General features: G+C 51.8%; 1 protein-coding gene across 2 annotated transcripts in view; it reads left to right on the top strand.

The window, feature by feature from the left end:
* The first annotated feature begins 864 nt into the window (after positions 1-864).
* The window catches only part of MEIS1 (Meis homeobox 1), a 75338-nt gene continuing 56729 nt past the window's right edge, over positions 865-19473 (top strand). The window contains exons 1-6 of one of the 2 annotated variants that reach the window (XM_065739556.1): positions 865-1104; positions 2135-2361; positions 3773-3914; positions 4297-4347; positions 5048-5098; positions 6450-6596. In XM_065739556.1, coding sequence (XP_065595628.1) covers positions 1093-1104; positions 2135-2361; positions 3773-3914; positions 4297-4347; positions 5048-5098; positions 6450-6596 — 630 coding nt within the window. In that variant the 5' untranslated portion in view covers positions 865-1092. The remainder of the gene's footprint in view (positions 1105-2134; positions 2362-3772; positions 3915-4296; positions 4348-5047; positions 5099-6449; positions 6597-19473) is intronic. The other variant, XM_065739555.1, reaches the window with a different exon arrangement.

The raw sequence follows: 19473 nt of genomic DNA, 5'->3' as shown, positions 1-19473 counted from the left end.
CCCGCAGTCTGCTCCAGCCCGGCGCTGCGCGGCGGCGGCGGCGGAGGCGGCGGTGGAGGACGCCCGGCAGCGCGCGGCCCGCGGCGGCGGCGGCGGCGGCGGCGGCGGCAGCGCCCCCCCCCCGCGCCCGCCCGCCCCGCCCGGCCCCCGGCCCGCGCCCGCCTCCGCCTCCAGCCTCGCCCGGCGGCCGCGCAGGGGCAGAGCGCGCCGGCGGCGGCGGGGGATGCGGAGCGCGGCGAGGAGGAGCGAGCAGAGAGCCCCCGCCGGCAGCGCCGTCATAATAACCATAATAAAGGGAGCCGGCGCGCTTTAATTTTTAATTCTCCCCCTCCTCTCCCTCCTCCTCCTTCCCCGATTTTTTTTAATTTTTTTTTTCCGCAAAAAAAAAAAAAATTTTTTTTCCCTCTCTCCCTCTCTCTCTCTTTCTCTCTCTCTCTTTTTTTTTTTTTTTCCTTCCTTTTTGGTGAGAGCGCGCCCGAGCAAAAGCCCACATTGGCGGTGTCCTGCGCGGTGGGAGCGCACGCAGCGGATCGCCATCAGTCATTCAGCACCTTGACACCGCCCGTGATTGACAGCCGGAGTGGCAAAAAGCCATGGGAGCCGGGAGCGGGGCGTGAGGGGCACCGCGCGCCTCGGGAACGGATATTTGCGTTCGCCCCGCCGCTGTCTTGGAAACGAGAGGGGGAGAGAGGGAGAGAGGCGGGCAGGGAGGAAGGAAGGAGAGAAAGAAAAGAGAGAGAAAAAAGAAGGAAGGAGGCAGAGCTGATTTTTTTTTTTTTTTGTAATTTTTGTAATTTTTTTTTTGCATTATTATTATCATCGTTATTTTTTTTCCTCCTCTTTTTTTCTTCTTCTTCTTCTTCTTTTTTTTTTTCTTCTTTTATTTTTTTTTTATTTTTTAATGCTGAGTTACCGCACCGCTCCGCTGAGCCCCGGCGAGCCGAAGACGTCCCCCGGCGGCTTTCCTGGCTGGCGACGCTGAGGGATTTTTGCATTTTTGGGGAGAGGGGGGGACCGCGCGGCTCTTTCCTTTCACGCTGGCCTCACGGAGGATTTATTAGAAGTTGAAGTAGGAAGGGAGCGAGCAGGCCGATGGCGCAAAGGGTACGTATCCAAACCTGCGGTTCGCTGCGAAACGACACCCACACGCGGCTGCCAGAGGGCTGCGAAAAACTTTTCGCTTTTTCCTCCCCTCCCTTCGGAGCGGGGCATGGCGCGGTGGCCCGGCCCGGGCCGCTCCGAGCGAGCGTTGCCGGCTCCGTGTGCCCATCCCGGGGCGGCTGTCGGGCCCCTCGCTCTGCGCCGGGGTCGGGACGGGGGCGGTGGTGCTGCCCTCCTCCTCCTGCCCAGCTCCGTGCCGGGCTCCGCGTGCATGGCTGTAGGAGCGCTCCGCCGCGCTGCGAGGATGCGCCGCTGCCCTTCGGGGGAGCTCCGAGCTGACTGTAGGCTCAACTTTTTTTTCTTTTCTTTTTTTTTTTCTTTCTCTCCCCCCCCTCCCTAACCCCCCTACCCCCACCCCTCGGTTTTCTTTTTTTTTTTCTCTTTACTTTTTGTTGCTGTTTTTTTCTCCCCTCCCTTTTTTTTTTTTTTTTTAAATAATCATTTTCGGTGCGGCAGCGCGGTAGGCAGAGCTGCTTCGACAGCGCGTCCCTTTAATTCGAATTAAAGCGAGCGGCGCTGCCATGTGCGCAGCTGCTCGGGCTCGCTCCCCATTCACGACCGCGAAGCTGTGTCCCACCCCGCACGGACGCCGCACCGCGCTGCCCCTACCCGGGACCCGCGCCCGCCGCCTTTAACAAAGAAATCCCTTCCCCGGGGTCGGGGTGCGGGCGGGCAAAGCGAACCCCCCAGTCAGTTTTTGTCCTTTTTTTTTTTTTTTTAAACCTCCCTCCCCACCGCTGAACTCCGCATCCCGCCGGTTCGGTACCCGGCTCCGCACCGACTCACAAAAGTTTATCGGCGGGGCGGTTCGGGCCGAGTTACACCGTGGGTGGCGCGGGGGGGTGCCGACTTAAACCGCATTTTGCCGTCGCCCCCTCTCCCCGAGGTTCTCAGCCTTCTCCCACCCCGGGGCTGGAGGAGGGGGGCACCCACGCCCCCCCCCGCTGACCCCTGTCCGCTCTGTGCCCCGCAGTACGACGAGCTGCCCCACTACGGCGGCATGGAGGGGGTGGGCATCCCCACCACCATGTACGGGGACCCGCACGGCGCCCGCCCCATGCAGCCCGTGCACCACCTGAACCACGGCCCGCCGCTCCACTCGCACCAGTACCCGCACGCCGCCCATGCCAACGCCATGCCCCCCGCCATGGGCGCCTCGGTCAACGACGCCCTCAAGAGAGATAAAGATGCCATCTACGGGTAGGTGCCGGGCGCGGCTGCGCGCCCGCGCAACTTTGCGCGGTCCCCGGGGGATGCCCCTGCGCGGTGCTGGGAGCGGGGCCGCCGGGTTGCCTCCCCCCGCGTCCCCCACATCTTATCTTTTTTTTCCCTTCTTAAAACAGTGTCGTTGTTTCCCCCCCCCCTCTCCCCGCCCCCAAGTTGGGAACAGCGGATGGAAGGAGGAAATATTCCCAGGGCACAACCTGCGCGGGTGCTTTCGCCCAACTTTCCGCCCCGCTCGCAGCGAGGGGACAGCTCCGAGCTGCTCCGCTTTTCTCAACCTCTTACGATTTTAGTTTTTGATTTTGGAAACTTTCTGGGCCGGGCGGGGAGCGGTGCGCGGTGCGGTCCCTTTGCCCGCAGTGCTCCGTGGGGGAACTTTCAGAACCTCTTAAAATCGCTCTGCAAAGAGTTGCGTGCTGCGACGGGCGAGAAATCACAGCGCTCGATCGCTTTCTCAAAAATCCGGAGTGTTCTCTGAGCTCAGTGCTGTGCCCTCCGGGAAAAACAAAAATAAAACATTAAGAATAAAAAATAAATAAAAAAAGGGGGGGGGGAACAAGCCAGAAAGAAAGATAATATATATCTATACATCGAGACGCGTTGTGTGCCCGTGCTCGCTCTGTTCTTGCAGTAATGAAGGGGCCGGGGGCCTCGCAGCCGCTCAGGGTGCCCCTTCCCTGGGCCCGCAGTTGGGGGGGCCGTGCGGGGCTCTGGGGCTCGGGGCTCCCGGCAGTGTCACAGTCGTGACGGAGAGCTTCGGGTGCTGGAGGGGCTTCGCTGGTGGCGACCTTTTTTATTATTATTATTATTATTTTCTTTTATTTTTTCTCCCCCCCCCCCCCCGTCCTCCTTTATCCTTACTTTCGCTCCCAGAAAGTCTTCCAGCTGGGGCGAGGGCGGGGGGAGTGGGGGTGGGAATCAAAAGCACGAAAGCGTGCGTCCGTAGCTTACAATTTCGGGGTCGTTATTCTGCTTTTACACACGCGTTTGATTTTTATTTCTTACTCTTATTTTATTTTGTTCCAAGAGAAGGAAAGTTATATTCAAAATGGCTGCTGGAACCGCTGGGGTTTATTCTTAGCCCGGCCGAAGGGTGCCGGGAGATGCGCGGCCGCGGGCGGGCCGGGCCGGGCCGGGCCGGGTTGGGGGAGGAGGGGAGCAGCACTCGGAGCCGCTCCGCGGTCGCGCTGCCGCGGGACTGACAGCGGTCGCGTCGGTGCGCTCGGTCCGTGCTGCTCTCATTTGTGTTTTGTTTTGTGTTTTTTTGTTGTTGTTGTTTTGTTTTGTTTTGTTTTTTCCTTTTTTTTTTTTTTACGTTATTTTATTTCTCTCCTCCCTCCTTCTGTGTGTGCGTGCGTGTGTGTGTGACCATTGTATTTTCTTGCAGACACCCCCTGTTCCCTCTTTTAGCACTGATTTTTGAGAAATGTGAATTAGCCACATGCACGCCCAGGGAGCCCGGGGTAGCGGGAGGCGATGTTTGCTCCTCTGAGTCTTTCAATGAAGACATAGCAGTGTTCGCCAAACAGGTCAGCAAAACCGGGTTGAAACAGCACCAAAATAATAATAATAATAATAATCCTAACGAGAAAAACAAGTCTCGGCCGAGATAAAGATGCGCATTCCCCCCTCCCCCCTCTCGTACGGAGGGAGATGAAAGCAAAGCAAAGCGGGCCCCCCCAAAGAGGGGGCTCCGGGCGCTCCCCGCAGTGCCCGTGTGCGGGTCCCCGCCGGCCGGGCCGGGCCGCAGCATCTCGGGGCACCGTGGGAGCGTGGAGGGTTGCATCATGGGCCCGGCAGTGTAACGAAGCGAGAAGTAATAACGTCCGCTTGTGCTGCTGCCGCATCTCAAATCTTTCATATACATATATTTTTTTTTTCTCCCTCTTTCCTCCCCTTTCTTATATTTAGATCCGAGCAGAGAAACCCCTCTTTTCCTCTAATCCCGAACTGGATAACTTGGTAAGAGTTAACATCGCTCCTTCCTCTCCCCACCCCCACCCCTTCCCTTCCCTTCCCTTTTTTTTTTTTTTTTTTTTTCCCCTTTTGGGAACTTCTATGCCTTCTCTCCTTGCGGGCTGTGACAAGCGACGCGCGGTGCCAAAGCGAAACCCCCTCACGTAGATGTATATCCCTTCGCTTTTAGTACCGCTGTTACCGGGCCCATCCCGGCGCCGTGCCGCGGGGAAGGGGGGGGAAGGGGGCCTGGGGGGGGGAATCCCATCGCGCTGCCCACGGCCACCGCCGCACCGCTGCTGCACTCATCGCCCCGTTTGCCGTATTCCGCCTCACCGATACAGAACCGTTTGAACAGGAGACTTCCTCCCTCCTTCCCAAAGCGGCCCCGGTTTAGGGGGATTTCTTTCTTTATTTATTTCTATGTCTGTTTTGAAAAAAAAAAAAAAAAAGAAAAAGAAAAAAAAGCGATGTTTACGATCCTTATAATCCCGTCGCTCCGTTGCAGAGGGGGCTTTTATTTTTCGGCGAGCTCCAGGTCGCTTCTCGTTAAGCAGCACACAAAGCCGCCGCTATTAACTTTTAGTGGCATCGCCATAAATCAAAACAAGTTTTTATTTACCACCAAAGCGAAGCGGGGCAGGGAAGGAGGGGGGGGGGCGGCCCCACCCGGAGGGGGATAAACGCGCTGTTTGTGTCTTTGCAGATGATCCAAGCCATACAAGTATTAAGGTTTCATCTGTTGGAATTAGAGAAGGTAATTTTTTGTCTCTCTCCCCTTCTTCCCCCTCTGTTTCAGCCCTGCAGAAGTTGAGGCTTCTGGTAAATTTGCATAAATGTCTTTCTCGCTGGTAATTAGTGTCAAGACCAATCTCGGCGTCCATTTCTCTTCGCAGTTTAATTACAATCGCAGCCCCACGCCCGGCTCCCCACGCCCGGGCCCTGCGCTCATTGTGCTCTTTGTACACCGCCGCAGCCCCGGGTGCCGAACGGCACCGCTCCACGCTGAGCTCCGAGCCCCGGAGCTGGGGTGGTTTTTTTAAGGGGGGGAGGGAGGGAGTTGGGATGGGTAGGAAGGCCAACCGGGGTCGGTCTCAGTCAGTCGAGATGGGGTTTGTTTTATCGATTTGCTTGTTTGTTTGTTTGTCGATTTATTTATTTATATCTGAAGAACCGTCTCCGCGGGTCAGGCCGAGGGCACGGGGCTGTCCCGTAACATTTCGCAGAGACAAAGCAGAGCCGAGAAGCCGGGGCCGGGTCTGGCTGCCGGCAACAACGACCGCGCAACTCCGGCAGGAGAAAGCGCTGCTGCCCGGAGAACGGCTCTGCGTCCGCGGTGCGGTGTGCTGCTCCCGCTGCCCGAGTCCCTGCCAGCAGCATTCAGCCCGCTTTCTCCTAAAAAAAAACGTTCGGAGAGGTTTTTCCACGGCCCAAAAGTCTATAAGCCCCTCACCCTGAGACTCTTTCTCCGAGCTCGGGTGTGAAATGCGCTAAAATTCGCCCCGTTGGTGCGGGCAGCGCAGGTACGGGCTGAGCGGAGCAGCTCGGATGCCCGTAGCATCTCAGCACCACGCATCGTTTTGTTTTCTTGGTGGTTTTGTTGCTTCTTTATTTTTGTTGTTGTTTTTTGTTATTATTATTTTTTAACCTTTTTTTTTTCCTCCTCATCCCCCTTTGGAAAAGGTTCGTGATGAAATCACTGGCTGAAATTAAATAGTTTACCTTAAATGTCACCCATGCAGGTCACCTCTCTAATGGCCACAGCTCCGGGAGCAGATGAATTTAACACGGGTGTTGAATATGTTGTAGCCTGTGAATCATCTTGTCACTGTCAATTTTCTGGGATATCTCTATTTTGCGAGAAAAGAAAGTTATTCCTAATTCTGGATGCGTCGGGAGGTCTCGGGGGGATAATTGCAGTGTGTTTCCCCTATTTAGGACTTCGGATGTCACAGGGGTGAAAGGGGGAGACTGGTTGCACTTGTCAATTTTACTTATGCATTCCTGATTATATTTTCTTCCTTCCCCCCCACCCCCTCCCTCTCCTTTTTCCTTTGCCTCTTCCCCCCCCTCAACCCACCACCCCCCACCCCGCAACCTCAATGTAGGTACACGAATTATGCGACAATTTCTGCCACCGGTATATTAGCTGTTTGAAAGGAAAAATGCCTATCGATTTGGTCATAGACGATAGAGAGGGCGGATCAAAATCGGACAGCGAGGACATAACGCGGTCGGCAAACCTCACCGATCAGGTACGGTCCCGCAGTGCCGCGCTGAGATCTGTATGCAAGAAGCGCTCGCCGGGTCACTACGCCTCCTTTTATTATTTGCATATGATTAAGTCCCTTTTAGATAAATTTCCATCGAAATGAAAATTTTTGAATAATGCGGCTATTATTGCTTCATTAAGGCTTGCTCCCGGATTCGACCTGGCGAGATGAGCTTGTAAAAGCGTCGCCTGCAAACTCGACCTGGTTCTTGTCGCTTTTAATTTTTGTCTTTATTTTATTTACCCTTTACAATAATGGAAGTGTTATCCGTGAATCGCCGGCTTCTGGTGGCTTAGAAAAGGGACGGCTGGAGCCGTATACAAAAATAATAATAAAATCCGAGATAGGTGGTCCGGGGAAGACAGAGAGGGTTTGAAATCTAGCAAATGCTGGCTATTTTCTTCCCGTCTCTACGGTTCATTAGTCCGTCTTGTCAGTTTTCCTTGGCCGAACGCTTTTAGACTTCAGTGAACATTGCTTTGTGCACGCCTGCCTGCTGCAAACGCGCCCATTTTAGTTTACTTAATAGGGGAAAAAAAAAATTATTGGGGGGGGGAGTCTGGGGGGAGAAAATAAAACGGGACCCGGGTTTTGAATTATTTGAGGTTCGAGATTAAAAAAAAAAAAAAAGCCACCAAAAAACCAAAGCAAAATAGAGAGAGAGAGGGAGAGAGAATGCTCGGAACCCCAGGCGAAGCCCCGAGGCGCTGAGCGGCTCTGGCCGTGCCAGGTCGGGGCTGGGCTGCGCGGAGCCCGGCGCTGCTGCGCCTGAGGGGGGGCACCGGGGTGAGGGGGGGGGTGGGGGGGGGCTGCAGGGAGCTTTTCCCCTTCTCCCCTTCTCCCTCCCCGCGTCGCCGTGTGCCCCCTTCTCCGCTCCTCGTGCGGGAGCGCCGGGCTCGGGAGGTCGGGATCCGAACGGAGGTGGCTGCTAGTTGGTTCTGGGTTATTTTTTTTTTTTCGGGACGGTTTTGCACGGGTCGGCTTTCCCTGACCGCTCGTGCTGAGGGCACTGAGGGGGGTGTGTGTGTTGGGGGGAGGGGGATGGGGGCCGGCGGCAGCCGCCTCTGGAAACCGAAGTTATTTCTCCCGTAAGATCCGCTCCGTAAATACGGTGTTAGGAGCAATCATCTCCCGACTCTGGAGGTTTCCTTTTGTTAAAGCAAGGCGCAGCCGAGCAGACAGCGGTTCCCTTCAGCCGCTTGGCCACTGGCCGTCAGGAGCTGTGCGTAGAGCCCGGCAGAAAGGTGCGTTGCATCGCAGCGGGGGCACTGCCCCCGGTATTTCCCCCCCCACCCCGCAGCACAGGCTGCGGGATGGGGGGTGGGGGGGTGCTCCTGCTTGCGGGCTTTTTGTGCCCCCGAAGATCTGCGAAGGGGGAAAAGCTGCGGGGGACGGCTCTTTGCGGGGGGAGTGGGGGGATGACAGGGCGATGCCGCCCGTGGTCCCGCTGCCCCGCGGGGGGTGAACTGGGGGTCCCGCGGCCAGGATCGGGATGGGGAGAGTCGGCCCCGCCGCCGTTTGTATCCAAATTGTAATCCAACAAGTCTAACTAGAAAATGGGTTTCTAAAAGCTCTGGAGTGCTGGGTACATAAAGCTATTTGAGCAAATTACAAGAATCGCTTAGGGGCACGAATGAAATCAACACTTTAATTGCCTCCAAAATGAAGATTTATACCCCATTTTCCCAACGAATCATTATTTTATTAAAGCGAAAGCTAAAGGAACGAAGCCGCAATTTTGGGGGTCGTCGGGGGGGCGATGGGGGGTCCCCGTCCCATGCCCCCCAGGCTCCCCTACAGCTCACGCGAGGCCGGCCGCTCTCCCGGAGCTCCCCGCGCAAGAAGCGCGCAGTCCCGCGGAAGGGAGAAGGCGCAAGGTTGCGCGGCTGAACCCAGAGCCGCGGGCTTTGCCCGGGGACGCGGCGCCGCCGGGGCCGGGGCAGGCAGGATCTGGGCCCTAATGGGCAGCTAATGGGGTGTTGAGTGCTCGTCGCCGCTGCGGCTAATTAGGATGTCCCCGCGCCGTGCGTTTACTGCGGGAGGTGCGCGGTGCGCGCGGGCTGCGCGCTTTTGTGCTTTAGAGAGTCATAAAAGTAAGTATGTAAAAGCTTTTATGATGGGTTTAATTACATTTTCGTATATTGTGGCAGTAAAGGTTACAGTTAACAGGGTTGGTTGTTGTTTTTTGTTGTTGTTGTTGTTGTTGTTTTGTTTTTTTTTAATTTATTGGTTTCCCCTTATTTATTCTTCCCTCCTCGGCCCCTCCGTGCCAGCGCCTCTAAGTCCCCCCCTCCCTCCACTTAATGGAAGGCAGTGACACTAATGCCAGATTTTGCGCAGGAAAGCCCCATAACGCCGGCCATTGTTCGGTGATTTAACTGGCGCGCTGGCCAGAGGTCACTCCAATAGCATCCTTCTCCCGCAGGCGCGACCCCGCTGCCTGCCAGGGTGGGACCCGGCGGGCTGCTGCTTCCCGCTGCGCGTCCAGAAGGAAAGGGCAGGAGTTGGGCTTTTGCTGGGGAGCGTGGCTCTAAACCCCTCGCTGAACCCTTGCGCCCATTGCTGGAGTTTCAAAATAAACCTTTTTTTTTTTTTTAATCATTAGCCTTTCAAACATTTGCGTGTTTAAATTTTCAAATGTTTGTCGTGGTCCAGGAAGATTTAAAACACAGCTGTTGAGCGATGCAGATGGGAAAAGTCCGTCCCCGTGCGAAACCCCAAAGGCCGCCCCACCCGTGCAGAAGGAATTCCGTTTCTTAGGGACTCCAGATCTGCTGAATGGCTCCCAAGGGCCGCTTGGTGGAAGTTCTTCACCTTGCCTCCCAGGTGCTCAAATCCGAGCTGTAAGATTGCGCTCGTTGCAGAGCGTGTCCGGATGAAGCCTCAAGGAAAGCCCTCAAGGAAAGCAGGGAACAGAGGGAACATTGCACTCAAAGTACGCTAGCAGCATAAGATGGCTTTCTGAGGGGGCAGCACGGCCTTGCTTAGGGGAAATAAACTTGTTGAGCGGTGTTATGTAGCCAAATTAGAACCGAATCGTGCACGAGCAGAAGTTTGCAAAGCAGGAGTGGAGAACGGCCAGATCCCGATAGGAACGTGGGGGGAAGTGATCAAAAAATGAACGTGAAATAAGACTTCCTGTAAGAAGGTCCATAACTCAACATTATTTGACTCCACTGTCAGGGAAATTGTTGAAGGATAGTAAACTGATACTGGAGTCGCAGTCGTTTTTGTTACAGCCTTAAATGTTTGCAACTGTGGTGTTTTAGATGGCCCTTCTCGGATGATAGTATATCATATATATATATATGTATATCGTAAAGCAAATGCTCGATTTATGTTGCAATGGATGTTTTTAATGCGTGCAGTTGCGGAGTTTCTGCAAACAAAACACGGGCAGACAGTGGCATTTCTGAGGGGTGGAAAGGTTGCTTGAAACGTGGTGCTCTCCACAAAGAGAGTGTCGTAAAGCGGGATGTGCTGTGTGGTGCCCGAAGGTGGATGGGCTGCTGTGGGCATTGACCAGTTCTGCCTACCATAACTTCCCCCAACACTGCAGACCAGTTGGTTCTACCTTGCTACAGCCAGTGCTATAATAACGTCTTTGGTGAAGGGGGGAAAAAAAATAGAGGAGGTGAAGAGATACTATTTTATTCCGGGAGCTCTTCGCATGTGTTTTCAGACCCGTGTATGGCATCAAGGGATGGGAAAAGTTGCACATGTTCCTGCCTTTGCAGTGCACGCTCTCATATTGGAGGAATGGGTGGATGCAGCACAGAGGGTGCAAGGCAGAGTTTGGCTGTGCGCAATGGAAGTGTTACGGTGATGTGAGACTCTGAGGATGGGTAGAACAGCGTTTGAAAACCTCAGAATAGAGTGCTGTCCTCCTGACTTTATGCGTCCTCGAGCCAATGAGTCCTTTTCATGCTTTTTTGGAGGAGTGCTGTTTGGTTATTTTCCCCCCTTGCAGTATTAGGAGTTGAAGAGGCTGTGCTGAGTAAAAGACAGGGCGCATTCGTTTATATTCGGGGCCTGAATACTGTGTTAGGAAAATCAGGTTTTCTTTGCCGCCCATTTCTTAAAGCGAGTAAATACGCTGCTAAAGAGATACAGCTTTGAATGTATTTTCTTCCATCTGTTATTTCAATTGAGTTCAAGCATCTCTGCTGATTTTTGGTTTTTCTTTTAATCATTGATGAGCCCGAATGCATCCGCCCTCACTGCTGGGTGTAATACTTGCAGCCTAAGCTGCGTGCTCAGGCCCATCTCCTGTGCAAAGTTTTCCAAACCGAAGTTCTCAAAGCAGAATTTCAATTCTCTTTTTCATTTCTAATTTATTATTATGATTTTTTTTTAAATCTATTTTAAAATCAGCCAGGAAAACCCTGGAACTTTGTGTCACTGAAATTGGTGGAGCTGCCCTGAAGGATAATTCCTGTGTGGGAGCTTGTGGTGTCCTTGCGTTTTGGGATGTGGTGCAGAAGGGCAGCTTGGAAATAAGCAGAGCAAAAAAAATAGCTCTGCTTTAGGTTTAGACCTGGTGGGTACGGGTTTGATTGTCCCCTCTCTGCCTGTGTTCAGGTAGCAGCAGAGGGGATGGGCTCTGCACACACACACGGGTCGCCAGAGCCCAGAGCGGGTGATGTTAGCGCTGAAAAAATCAGATTATAGCGCACTCAATCAAAGTGAGTAAGCGTAGGTCACACTGATAAATACCACTTAAAAAAAAAAAAAAAGCAGCTTAAAAAACTCAGTGAAAATCCAGCACAGCTTCTTTAAATTAGAGTCTCTTCTTTGTTTTGCATTGCTGCGTTTGGGGTTTTTTTGGTCACATGAGCTCGCAGTTAGGAGCTATCTTGTATAATCTAAACAAATCTCAGAAAATAAAGTCGAGGATTGTTGTGAACTAGTCATTAAAATTGTGGGACGTTTCTGGAGTTGTTTTCCAGCCGGGGTTTGTGTGTGAGGAGAGTCGGGTGCGCTGCCGTACCACCGCGTGTCCTTGGCGCGTTCCCTCGCTCCCCGGATGCTCGGTTGCTTGTGACAGGCTTTGACTCAGCCGGCGTGTTTGTAAATGAGTGTTTGGGTTGGTTGTTGTTTTGGAGAGGGTGACTGCAGCCTCTAATAGAGCGCACATTTTGTGCTTTGCGTTATTTGGACGTATTTATCTCCCTGATTCATGACCCGCTATCTCTCCCACGGCTGATATTTTGTGACACAGAATCAAGACAGCCCGCCAGCCTTTGGCTCCCTTTTGAGCTTGGTTGCTTTTCCCCGTTTACTACCTGCAAACGAGGGGAAAATAAATCGGAGCCTGGGGACGTAGGTGAGAGCGAGAGCCCTGCAGGCTGATGGCTTGGGAGGGACTTGCTCTGGTGTGCTTTAGGGCCTGCTCTGGGTGACGGGCCTGGACTACGTTAGCACACAAGAGCCCCACCTGCCCTGGGGAAGCGTCCACCCCCAGCAGGCAGTTGCATGTTGGCTGTTGTGGGATTGCAGGGAAACGCAGCAGCCCCCGGGGCTGCTCGGATGCTCCTGCCCGGCTGGGCAGCTCGATGGGTCCCAGGGCGCGTCCGCACAAGGACACTCAGGAGAGGTAAGACAAATTGACTGGGTGTAAAAATAAAGTGCATTAGTTAAAGTGCATTGCGCTATTGTGTGGATGCTCTCATTCAGAAGTAAAGTGGCCGTAGTTCACTTTAGCCTAATCCCCTTTGGAGTAGGCCACTTTTCTTTTCAATGAGAGCAGCCACATCCACTTTTGGTTCACTTCCCCAGCGGCCTCGTGCCCAGTGCTCCTTCAGGTTGAGAGCGATGCTGTTGTACCGCTGCCTCTATAACAGAGGGCTGTGGCTGGGTCCTCCAACCCTGAGCCCGGGGCTGTGGTTTGGGTGGCATTGCCCGTGTGGATGCAGTGTCAGGCTCCCTGTGGCACAGCCCTCTTCCTGGACCGGCCATGCAGCTGTTGCATGGCATGTTCTACCCATATGCACTCCCTGTGGAGTTTCTTCCACGTCCACGGAGATGTGAGCTCTTAGAGACAGCGAGGAAACTGCAGTTAATGCTTTTCAGCTGATATTTCTAACCACTGCTGGCCATAAAACAAAGGACTGAAAATTAACCTGTGGGACGAGTAGCTCACCTGGGCTAGGAAAAAAAAAGTAGCCAGACAATTTGGGGAGCTGTTTGGTATTCGTGCTTGAGGGTCGCTGAGCTTGAGCTCTCGTTAGAGGTACTTTCTGGTGTGAGTCTTCTAGAGCTGCTCAGTAACACATTTCTTTACTTATTTCTGGCTAGGCTGTGTGTACAGATGCTGTGCTGTGTCCGTTGCCTGTTTCATTCACAATAAAACTTACAAGGCTCCTTGCATTAGTAAGCAATTTGCTACTGGAGCCTTTCCTAGAAATACCAAATTCAGTTTCACCAAAGTATTGCCTTTCTTCTTCAGTCAGGGCTGAGGTGAGATGTTTTCTCAAGGACTCTCCCGGCATCTATATGATATTCCCACTTGTGCAGATGATCTCCAAAACGGCATTACTTCCTCCCCTGTCCGCTCACCATTGCTCTGAATTACAGTTCTCTTAGCGTTGATGGGCTTTGCATTGGGCCAGCTACATTTGTTCATAGTTTGCCTTTTTCTTTCCTTTTCTTTCTTTCTTTTTTTTTCTTTTTTACTTTCTTTTTTTCTTTCTTTCTTTTTCTTTCTTTCTTTTTCTTTCTTTCTTTTTCTTTCTTTCTTTTTCTTTCTTTCTTTTTCTTTCTTTCTTTTTCTTTCTTTCTTTTTCTTTCTTTCTTTCTTTTTTCTTTCTTTCTTTTTCTTTCTTTCTCTTTCTTTCTTTCTTTCTTTCTTTCTTTCTTTCTTTCTTTCTTTCTTTCTTTCTTTCTTTCTTTCTTTCTTTCTTTCTTTCTTTCTTTCTTTCTTTCTTTCTTTCTTTCTTTCTTTCTTTCTTTCTTTCTTTCTTTCTTTCTTTCTTTCTTTCTTTTTTTTCTTTTTTTTCTTTCTTCTTTTTTTTTTTTTAATGTAAAGCAAATACGCATCCAGCCCTTCTTTGCTGAAGCAAACAGGCCAACAATGAGAGGGGTAATTATTCATTTGGTTAAAAGAACTGCCTGTTTTAACCTCAGAAATACTGACCGAGAGTAAAGCAACAGCTGATGCCATCACAGTCAGTGCACTGTATTCAAACAGCTGTACAAAATGAAAAGCTTTTTAGTATTAATCCTGCCATTCACAGTTTATTTAAGTTTTTCAAGCTTCTCTCGTATGGGCCCAGCATAAATGCCTAATTATGCCTCCATTAGGGTTACTGGGCCCTTAATACAGAAAATTATTGTATTTAAGATTTGGAAAGCTGCGGCAGTGTAATGTAAGAGTCTCACAGTTGGCACAAGTTCAGGGAATGCGACCTTTACCTTGTAATTTTCATTTCATTCAGCCGGTGTTTAAGTTTTTGTCCCTGCATGCTGTTGTTGCTGCGGAGCAGGTCAGATCATCGCTCGTGTTTTTGAGGCTGGCTTTTAACCAGCTCCATTTAAGGCTGTGGTGCTGTCGGTAGGAGAGGGGAAGAGCGGATTAAAAGCTCCGCTGCCACTGTTGCTGCTTTGTCTGTCCCGTTTGCAAGGGTGCAGGGCCACCACTGCCTGTGCAAGCAGAAAGTGGAAAATAATGTCTGAATGCAAGGAATTTTGTCTCGTTGTCGGAGGGGATTTTGAAGAGCAGCCTTAATGCGCGTGGGCAACGGCATGCTGACAGTTAGCCCTGCCATGAGCTGGCCAGGACTGCACCCAGTTTGATGAGCTGTGTGTCGGCCCTCGATGCAGGAAGACGGATGCTGCTGCAGGGAGCCATGCCAGGGACTGAGGAGGTGTCATCTTTGCCTTTGGTGTTAGGTTTGAGGCAGGGAGGACCCCTCTGCTCCCAGCTGCGGGCACTGGGATGCTCTCTGCCATGCTGGCCTTGACCCTGAGCTCTTTGCTGGCCCACAAAGGTACCCTGTGTAGATAGTTGAGTTAGCTGAATATTTTTTATGAGGGAAGTGTCCTCAGGATTGGAATTTAAGAACTAGCCCTCATTTTGGTCTGCAATGTTGAGTTGGAGATGGCTGAGAGCAGTGCTGTGATGGCAGAGGGACAGGGTGGGAAATGCAAGTGCTGGTGGCACAAGGAGGGAGCAGAGCGCGGGTGCTTTTCCCAGGCTGTCCCTGAAGCTTTGGGGGTGAGACGAGTTACTCATGAGCTCTGATTTTCCACTTCTCGTACTGTATCATTGGGTAGGGCTGTGCAGTGTAGCTGTTGCTATCTTAGTTTATCTGTCATATAGAGATAGTGAGGTATAGGATTTACGTGAGGCTAAGAAGCGGTATGTTAACAGAAATTCATTATTTCGCTTTGCGCATAGTTTACAAAAATAGCACGAAGAAAGCAAAATTCTTCCATTTTGGTGCCACAATCTGCTGAATCAAAATCCTGACAGTGAATGCTGCTTTTTGGTTGCTTACTGCTTTGGTTTTGGCCCCTTCTGCTGTCTTTCGCTTTGAAATGTAATGTAAACACAAGTTGAAGGAACTAGCAGCACACTCAGAGAGTCCTGCAGAAGGAGCGGGGCTGCGTGGCTGGCAGGGAGCGGTAGCAGGGTGGAGGCCATCCCATCCACCCCAAGGTGCAGGGGGATGCTGAGCCCAGTGAGCTGGCTATGTGGCCACAACCCTGCTCGCTTCCCACACCTTCCCTGGGAGACATGAGGCCTCAGGGGCCTCTCAGCCCAACTCTTTGGGGTGGTTCTGGAAGCCAAACGCATGATTCCCAGCCATCTCTCAGTGAGCAGCAGGGAGCCACAGCCACTTTGGGCTGGAAGCCACCCCACAACGCGCCCGCTGCCTGGGGACGGTCGCCATTGCGGCCGACAGCTCCCTGGCGTGTGGCTTGCTTCTGCCTGGCTGCGAACGCAGAGGGTTGTGAAATGGTAGAGCGTGGAGGAGCTGGTCTGGGGAAGGGTTTGGACATGAGCGCTGGAAAATGTGAATCACGGGGATTCCAGTTGTAAGCCTCCTGCAGATAACGGGCAGCACGTACCCGAGTGCGTGACTCGCCGAGCGCTTTCGAAAACAAGGCGGCGCCCTCGAGATTAGGCGTACGCGTTATAATCAGGAACACATTGCATACCCAGCATGGCCTTTGCAGGTATGGGATCCATTCAGAAGGAAAGGTGTAGCTAGAACGAAGCTCATTACGTCGCAGTTTTATTTCTAGGTTGAACGATCCCACGATGCAAGCGCTCTCTTGAATCCTGCTAACAATGCGCTGCGATCAGAATATGCTGACTCCAAATCACGTCTGTTGTCACTTAGCTAAAAGACCATTTGATGGCTGTGCCATGCACTCGGCATTCTCGCTGGAGATGGGGCTGGAGGGAAGCGTGGCCATGGTGGAGGAAGGGTTGGCCCAGTGCCTTCCCTGCTCTGCAGCCACAGTTGAAGTGCTTGGGCAGAGCGCTGCTCTGGAATTTTTGTAGGGGGTGCCCCGACGGTTTAACTTTCTCTTCCCAAAAGATAACTGCCCCTGAAGGTCTGCCAAGAGGATGCTTTGGTTTTTTAAAGCATGGCTTGGAAATGTGGCTTACTGTTCTAAGTGAAGTGGTTTGCCTGAGCCCAGATGTGCAGCCTCTCTGAAATATGTGGTTCTCCGTGGGTCCCTGGCAGAGAGAAGGGTGAGAGGTAGCTGCTGGGAGAGCTGAGTGCATCCTCTTACCCCAAATCCACCTGCAGATCTGGATGGGGACCTTGCTGGGCTTCCCACAACCTGCGGAGCCCCAGCCGAAGTTGGGCATCTGGCAGATCCCTTTCCAAATGGCATTTAACTTGTAAAGGCAATAAAAGGAAGGGAAGGCAGACACTCATTTGCTGGCTAAGTGGAGAGGCATTATTCCTATTTACACCTTTGGAGGAATCATTGCATGAAATATTGAACAAGAAGCTCTGTTTGTTTTGGAAGGCATTTTTCCTGGTCTAGAAAGGCACTAAAAGTGCTCCAGTTCTATTGAATACAGTAGGAGCTGGAGATGACTACTGCACCTCGAGACCCTGCACACTGTCAGGCCGTTGCACTGTTGTTTAGGACTGTCTTCATGCACATTTTTACTGGATATCAGACACCTCATTAAAAAACAAAACAAAACAAAAAACAGAAAAAAAATGCGTGGAGCAGTGATTTTATCCACCCTGCCTGCAAAGCTGCATTTCCTTGTGCCAAGAGAGGGATGGGGATTAATGCTATCTAACGATAGGGCCCTTATCAAAGGGAGGAGACGAATTTACACTGTAGGGCTGCTCGAAATAGAAAGGACTAGTCACTGTTTGCTGTGTGGGAGATGCACACCCCGCACAACACCCGGTGAACCTGGCTGGGCAGGCAGAGCAGGCTGTGGAGCATGAGAAGGGCTGAGGCATGGCCAACCCAATTCAGGGCATGCTGTGGGGCTGGGGGCACTGGCACTGTGCTACTCGTGGGTGTTGGCTCATCCCTGATCCTGGGTAGGATTAGCAACGAGACGCAATGGCGGGGCTGATGGAGAGATCTGGCCTGGGTGTGCCTGCTGGAAGGTCTTTGTCTTTGGTCCCTTTGGGTTAAGTGGTCTCTATGAAAATGGTCAGTTGAGGTCCCAGTCAGCTCCGTTGCTCATCTGCTCTGATGTTCGCATTGGTACTCTCTCTCATTTCATTTTATTGGTTTCTCTCTCAGAAATGTTCCTATGCAGCATGCTGCACTCACAAGGATGTCCTTCGTTCTCCCGAGATGCTGTGAAGTAATGGGAGTAATGAAATAGGGGGAAACTAAAGAGAGCAACTTGTGATTTTTCCAGGGATAGGAAAGGAATCCAGGTCAGTGCCAATACTTCAGTGTAGAATTCCTTCTGATTTTTAGTTCACCAAGCCCTGTTGCTCCCAACACTGTGAAGGTCTCACTTGCTGTGCCGCCGAGCTGCAGAATTAATTCTTACATGTCTGTCACTTGGATGTCCCTGTTTGTGCAGACATGGAGCACCTCCTCTCTTTGCAAACCTGATGGTCGTGCCTTTGCTGTGGTTTTGTTAACTTTTCCCTCTGAGTCACAGTTGCGTGAAGCAGGTTGCGGCATGGTTCTTGGCACTAGAAGGCATCTGTCTCACAGTAGGTGCAGGTTCTGTGCGTACCCTTGGCTTGTTTTGTGTTGCATGGGATGCTCAGGGCAGAAGGTAGATCACTGGCCTTGGTGAGGTCACAAGGAGGTGTTTGGGGTGCACAGGACCTGGGGCAGGGAATCACAGCAGTTGTGGTTGTGGATTTAATGTCTTCCAAAGCCCAGGTGTGACAGAGAATGGCATAAGCAGTGTATGTGCAGGGAATGTAACTTCAGTCCTGCTTATCAATCTGTGCGTGTCAAGCTTTTCTTCCAAATGGAAAGAGGATTCCAAAACTTCCTTCCATGCTGGATGGGGAGCAGGTTGTGTGAGGATTCTCACTAACCCTGCCCTCCAGAAATTAAGTGGGATAGAGGTTGTGGGTTGCAAATGCTAGCTTTGTCCATCATGCAGCTCGAGCTCCAGCAGCAGAGCTATGGATTGGACACTTAGGGTATTGAGCAATTGTATTGAGTGCTTCAACCCAGTGAGGCTGGGGACACAGTACGACCCAGCTGATCAAATATGCAAAAAGCAAACCTTTGCTAATGAGGTGAGCTCTGTTTGCAGGAGGTGGGTGCAATGGCTTGACAAAGCAGCCCCTCTCCGGTTGATGTCTGCTCTGTAGGGAGCACAGATATTTCTTCAGTGGGTGGTTGGTTGCCCTCGAGTGGATTGTGGGAAGGTTTCTGAAAGGGAGGAGTTTAACAAAATCTGAAGAGCGTTTCAAGCATAACATGTTCCTTCTTCTCTAATGAATAAGTATTTAATTTAGGAAAAGAAAATAAGATAAAACTTCAGAAGGAAAACAATAAGCCCCAATGATGCTGACAAATTGCTGGCAGCGGCTCCGTCGCTGCAGGGCAAGGGGATGACGGATGGTACCTGCAGCCGGAGGACGGAGCTGCGCCCAGCACTTGGAGGAGCCGACTGCTGCCGGCCTCCAGTTGCTACACAGACACAAATGAGCCCACAAGAGGGCTGTGCTTGCCAAACTTCTCCAAAGATATATATCACCCTACACTGAGCACAATTTTTATCATGTGTAATAGCAGGCGATTTCTTTTATTTATGTACTTACAGTAAAACTTTTTGTTAGTTGGCCAGGACCCCCCCCCTTTTTTTTTTTGTTTTGTTTTCCCTCTCTTATTTCACACGCTCAGTGCTTGGAAGAATGTGTTTTGCTCTTTAGTAAATCAACAGCACACCATGGTGTGCCCCTCTGCACGTCGGCATTACCTTGACTCGGAGCCCAGCAGCATGACTGCAGCAGTAACAAGTGCACGTAACGTTATTTATATTGACTCTCCAATTTAGCCATTAGCCCAGTAATTTTGTCGGCAGCCTTTTTGTTTGTTAAGGCTTGCTGCTACCATGACCCGAGTCAATAACTGCTCCTGAGGCCTTGTTGGTAGTGCCCTGCCCTGCAGCGAGGCCATCGGGTGGTGTCTCTTGGGGCTGGAACCTTCACGTGAGTTCTTTGCCCTACGGTGGTGCAGCATTAGTGGTACCCTGGTCGGAATCCTTTTCTTTTAAATCAACTGTGTGACTGTGACTTGGATCCCTCGCTATCCCACCCTTCGTGTTGGCATTGGAAACTATTGACAAGCAAGAGAGGCCGTAGTGCAAAACCAGAGCAAGTCATGCGGATGTATAGCCCAGCCTAGGAACCTCCCAGTGATTTTGCTCGTGTATTGAATTCGG

Source organism: Cyrtonyx montezumae, unplaced genomic scaffold (genome assembly GCF_038088225.1).
Source record: "Cyrtonyx montezumae isolate F1298 unplaced genomic scaffold, pur_monq_1.0 scaffold_24, whole genome shotgun sequence".
NCBI lineage: Eukaryota > Metazoa > Chordata > Aves > Galliformes > Odontophoridae > Cyrtonyx > Cyrtonyx montezumae.
The sequence above is the reverse complement of the archived record's forward strand: the minus strand, read 5'-3'. Positions and strand labels throughout refer to the sequence as shown.